Genomic DNA, 5,978 nt, shown 5'->3' on the forward strand with positions numbered 1-5,978 from the left:
TTTAGTTTTTAATTACTTATAAATATTGCATTATGAATTTATATATTTATAAATATGATTAATTTAAACTCAATATAAGAATGTTTGGTACATTTTTTTTTTTTAATCTTTGCTGTATGACAAGTAGTGGTATTTAAAAAGGGTCAATTTTAAAGGAAATGCCATTTTGGATTTTTATTAACAATTAATTAATTTGCTTAGGGATTCGGTGTTCTAAGCCTCTTATTTAAGGAATTACAAAAACTAAATAAATAAATAAATAATAGTCAACAAAGATATCCTAATTGCCACAAAAACAAATTCGTTGACAAAAATGGCATTTCGCCAAAAGGATTGAAAACTCGTGGCAAAATAGTTCCTAATTGCCACGAAAACAAATTCGTTGTAAAAATGACATTTCGCCACAATGATTGAAAATTTGTGGCAAAAGATACTATTTGTCACGAATAAAGCATTGTTGCGAATAACTAATAGATTTGGCATGAAAATAGGTATGTGGCAATAGAGCATATCATAGCCACAACTAATAATTCATAGCAGGATCCATCTTTTAGCCACGAGAAAAAAAACTTCGTGCCAAAAAATTATATTTGCCACGAAAATAACATCATGGCAAATTGTAAAGTGATTTCCCATGAAAATATGTTTGTGGCAAAAGAAACATACAATTGCCACGAATAGAATTTCGTGGCATAAATAGCATTTTGCCACAACTTTGTATGTCGTCCCTAATTCGTCGTGGCAAAATTGACATTTTACCACAAATTTTAGATCGTCCCTAATATTCGTGGCAAGAACTAGTATTTGCCACGAAAAATTTACTCCATGGCAAACACTCATATATTAGCCACAAGAAATTTATTTTGTGGCCAAAAGGTACTTTTTGCCACAAAATTTTACGCGTGGCAAAAAATTTCGTGGCAAGAGCCAAAATTTGTTGTAGTGAATTCTCTTGGCCGATTTTCAATTTGTCGAACACCCCAAGAAATAGTATGTCAGCCGAGCTGCTATTGTTAATTAGTACTCGTCGAACAATGAAATTAGCGACGACGATGGAATAGTCCAGAGGGTCATCATGGGGCTGGTGAATTCCCTTGTCATCTTCTTCAGAAAAGGTTATGACCGGCTTCTCAACTCGAGGTAATTTTGTTGAAGGAATTATCACTCCAACTTCATTCACCTCTAAAAAACTCTGAATTTTCATGGCATGAGCCCTCCGAGCTGAACTTAACTCACCACCACCAGTGAAGCCACCCGATATAACTCTGATCTCACCTATTAGTTGGTGTTGAGGAGGGCGATCATCTCAGCCCTCTCGGGCTAGGTTGGAGCCTCCTCTTCCTTTCCCAGTTGTGAATCTGCATAAAATGACCTTTACTAACAAGGTTCTCGATCTGGTTTTTGAGGTCGAAACAATCTTCTGTGTTATGTCCATGGTCCCAGTGGAACCTGCAGCATTTATCTCGAGACCTCTTTATTAGATCAGCTTTTAACTTTGGTGGCCATTTCAATGATGGATCATCTTGAATCAGCAGAAAGACCTGCTCTACAGATGTATTTAAGAGGGTGTAGTTATTATACCTGCCTGGGCTCACTGGATGGCGAGACGATCTGTCAGCTTAGCTGCCTGAGAATTTCTTTTACTTTGATTCCTTTTCCTCCCTAGTGCTAGGTGTTGGCCTCTTTTTATCTGACCTCTTATCTTCACCATCTTTATTTTTTCATGTATTCATAGCATCCTCAGCGTTCATGTGCTTCCGCGCTCGAACCATCAACTCTACCATGCTCGTAAGGGCTTCCTTTGACAAGGAGAATAGGAACTTAGAGGTCTGTAGTCCTCCCATAAAGGGTATGAAGGCAACCTTGTCGTTCAACTCTTTTACTTGCAGCATTTCAGTGTTAAAATGACTTATGTAATCACGAAGAGGCTCTCCCTTCTGCTGCTTCACATTCAATAAGTGTGTTATTGGTCTCCTATGCCTCTGCCCAGTGATGAAGTGTCCTATGAATTGTTTGCTCAACTCATTAAAGTTTTTAATAGAGCCTGCCTTTAATTTATTAAACCAGAGACGAGCCCAACCCTTTAGTGTGGTAGGGAAAGCCCTGCACATAATCTCGTCCGGTATGGCTTGCAATTACATAAGAGTTTTGTAGGTCTCCAAATGATCAACAGGGTCCCGCGTCCCGTCAAAGCACTCAAGAGTTGGCATCTTGAATTTGCTAGTTAGAGGATAACTCAAAACAGCTGCGCTAAATGCTAGCTTGGTCTTCTGTACCAGATCGTTCACTATGGCCTGGCCCTTCCCTTTCATCGCTTACATGACGTCGTCAACCCTAACTCTCAAATCTTGTATCTGCACATCGAAATAAGTGACGTCCTCAGTCTTGTTGCCAACACAACCAGGGGTATCTCCACGGAGCCTGGTGGTATTCCGTTCAAGAGACCGATGGTGATGGCTCCTCTGTTGACCCCCTATTTGACTAAGCTCAGCGTCATTGTCAACCCTACGGAAGTCATTGTTAGGTACTTCACTGTTCCCCACCTCGTTGGGGGAGGCTAAGCATTTGCAGAATTATTGCATTTTGCTGGACTAATTGGTTCATTCCCTCATTTAAGGTTTGAACATGTTGTTCCAACGCTACGACACGTTTCTGATCGTTTGGGACGACGGGGGGTTGCCCTGTCGAGTCCCCTTGACCAGAAGCCTGCAACGCTTCGTCCTCGCCAACAGCCAGACCAGATCGCAATCGAACCATGCTTTGTTTAGAGAACTAAAATCTATTCCTACAGACGACGCCAACTGTTGATGATGGATTCTACGCAACCCGAATTTGATATGGCTTCTTGAATAAAGAGAAGAAAAAGTGATCTTACAGGCACCGATGTATTACCGGTGGAGTAGGCTCCAACGAACAAGTTAGTGCGCAAAGTAATCTCTCTGGAGAAATTAAGAAATTGAGTTAGGATCTATTCCATATCTTAAAACGTCGATTAGCCCCTTTCTTTATAGGGCTTAGGTTATGATATAATGTAAACTTACAATCGGCTTAATCCTTATCGTAACCTGTAGGCTTAATCATTATCATAACTTGTAGAACATATCTCAATCTTATGATATAGTGCGTTAATTTAACAACCTTCCTATATCCGCGAGTATTTAAATTATAAATCCATCAAATATAGTGAAAACTGTATCCATCAAAGTAAATGGTAAATAAATCAACCAAGTCTTGAAAGATTCAAGATGGGAGCGATATGTATATTTATAGATTTATATATATATATATATATATATATATATATATCTATCTTTTTATATAAGTTTGTTTAATAAACAATTGATTTACCATTTTTAATATATATCATCAAGACCTTTAATGTTATTTAATTTACCTTCCAAACTCCAATGTGAAAGGGTCGGTGAGTTTAAAGTCCTCGAATGTGTGTGTGTTTTATTGTGAAGAGTAGAGATGCGCTTTGATTTGCTAGGTGTTGTGGCTGATTACATTTTTGGCCCAGATAAACTATTCGTGTAGCCTGTCCAGACTTCACAGACCCAGACTCATTAAAGCCCATTACTATAAATATGAAGCTTGTTAAATGAATATATAAAATGTCAATAATAAAATTTATATGAGTCCGAAACTCAAACACACAACAAACAATAATGGAGTACTACTACTACACTTTAATGTGACACAATTATCTTATATTGGGTAAAAAAGATAAATAATAAATAAATAAAAGAAGAAGCCAATTCCACTTTATACACAAAAATTACTACTAGAAACTTGGAATGAAAAAGGCTTGAAATATGTAGATCAGCTCTAGCTTCTATCCAATTGATCATTTACTCATCAGTTTTTGAACAAAGCTGAATCATCATCTTCATAACCTTGACCCTCGTCTGTAAAAGCACAATGTAGTTGTTGGTGTCTCTGAAAAGCCCATCCAAGGGCTTGGACTTCCCATTTGGAACAAGCTTCTTGAGAGTCCTAACCTTTCTCTCAATCCCATAAACGGGCCTTCTAGAACCTTCCAGTAATGCCCTCCTCTTCATCAAGATCCTCCTATGCCTACCACTCCTTCCATGTCCGCCCATATTGGTTTTGATGCTTTGTGCTTTCATAACTTTGCTCCATAGAGAACCAATTGAAGACTGGCTAGTGCCCTTGTTTTCTAGGACCATGCCCTTCAAATCAAGGGCATGGAGTGACTTTGGAGGAGCTCCCATGACACAATTACTACTCTTAACAAGATATGTGTTGTCACTTGAGCTCCTAGTAACACTTTATATAGGCTTATTGGAAAATGGGATGGTATACATGTTGGTTGAGGATAACATGGAATAGGCAAAGATGGGCCCACACAGTTTTCTCTGTAGTCATCCCCAAGAGAATGGAGATGAATGAACGAGAGAGACCCGAGTGTCCTTTAGGCTTTGCTGCTTGTTTTAGTCATATCCTCCAACTCACTGCACATGCTTTCACATGATTACTCAAACACCCACCTACTTGGTTACTCCCTTCCCTAGATTTATCCTCTCACCTCATCACACCACCCTGGATTATTCCTTTCATTCCCTCCCAAATTCAATGAATATATTCAATATAAATTAGGGTTTCTGATTTAGCCATCCTAGCTAGCTCAATCAATGCCAACATCTAGGGTTCATTCATATTGATGATCATCAGCCTCATGATTCCACTTAGGTTGCCTAATTATAGTCTACAAGAATTTTATATTCTTATAGGGTTTGATACTTGTCATTGTTGTAACAAAAAAAAAAAAAAATTAGTTTAAAATTCTTGTCTTGGATATGGAATATGGGTAGTGTTGAAATTCATGAATGAAATCTCTTGATTGCATCTGGTTATCTATGTCTCTGAGGTTTAATTTCCACAAATCATTTTCCTAACATGTCTGGTTCAATGTATTTTTTGTTGAATTTTTAGGGTGATGCATAATCATTTTGTTATTTTTTAAATTGAGCCTATCATGATGTGCTCTTAATCACTCCAATGGCTTAGAGGTGCACTTATGGTGAGAGCCTTTCAAGTTTTTTTTTTTTTTTTGGGTACAATTTTTATACAGTGAATAAACGACGAGGCAAGAAATTGTCCATTCATCTGTTTTCGTAATCACTTTGTGCAACTAATGTTAAAAATGAATAATGTCACTTAGGTTTATTTGTGTGGCTGAAAATTTTAACCCATGATGTTTTTTTTCTTCGTGATGCAGTGGGTAACTCAAAATTTGAGTACATCATTTGTCTGATGTTGGTGTGTGCCTGCAGTTTCGTGTCCGTAACTTCAGCAAAATGTGGGTTCTATGTGTACTTTATTGCTAGGTGATAAAGTACACATAGTTGAAGCATTGAGTGTGTGAATTGGCAATGGAGTAAGATCTTATATTTGGATCATGATATATATATATATATATTCTCATGGACAAGATAGAGAAGGCTTTATATGAAAAAAAATATTATATTATTTTGGGACGATGATTATCGAAAGGCAAGTAAATGTATTAGTTTTATTAATTTTTTTATTCATGTCATGACCAATGATTCAGAACTATTTAATAACTTTATAGATACTAACGGGTCGTGGCCTAGTGGTATCAGTCTCTTACTTCCTAAAGAGAAGTCAGAAATTCAAGTCTCAAAAGAGACTAGCGTGTGTGAGTACCAACTAAAAATAAATAAATAAATAAAAATAATTTTATAGATATATATATATGGGTATGGCTAAAAGACAGCTAGGATCTTGGACAAGACAGGTCCAATGGATGGTTGAATGGTGTTGGGCTTGGTGTTGCTTAGTTTGGGTATATACTTAAAATTTCAAATAAATGTATATATTATTTTGGGACGATGATTATGGAAAGGCAAGTAAATGTATTAGTTTTATTAAATTTTTTATTCATGTCATGACCAATGATTCAGAACTATTTAATAACTTTATAGATACTAACG

At 36.9% G+C, this 5,978-nt stretch overlaps 1 protein-coding gene across 1 annotated transcript; it reads right to left on the minus strand.

Annotated features, from left to right (window-relative positions):
• Positions 1-3,590: 3,590 nt before the first annotated feature.
• Positions 3,591-4,322, minus strand: LOC132290058 (transcription factor UPBEAT1-like). The gene has a single exon (XM_059790046.1). It carries the CDS (start codon positions 4,233-4,235, stop codon positions 3,852-3,854), a length of 384 nt encoding a protein of 127 aa, XP_059646029.1. The 5' UTR covers positions 4,236-4,322; the 3' UTR covers positions 3,591-3,851.
• Positions 4,323-5,978: the final 1,656 nt, after the last annotated feature.

The sequence above is a fragment of the Cornus florida genome, unplaced genomic scaffold (genome assembly GCF_030987335.1).
Source record: "Cornus florida cultivar Cherokee Brave unplaced genomic scaffold, ASM3098733v1 CherokeeBrave_3.0.0_Hap2_Chr01, whole genome shotgun sequence".
In the NCBI taxonomy this organism is placed as follows: Eukaryota; Viridiplantae; Streptophyta; class Magnoliopsida; order Cornales; family Cornaceae; genus Cornus; species Cornus florida.

Bases quoted from the DNA above. Each gene is read 5' to 3' on its own strand.
- LOC132290058 (XM_059790046.1), bottom strand. From the start codon at position 4,235: ATGGGAGCTCCTCCAAAGTCACTCCATGCCCTTGATTTGAAGGGCATG.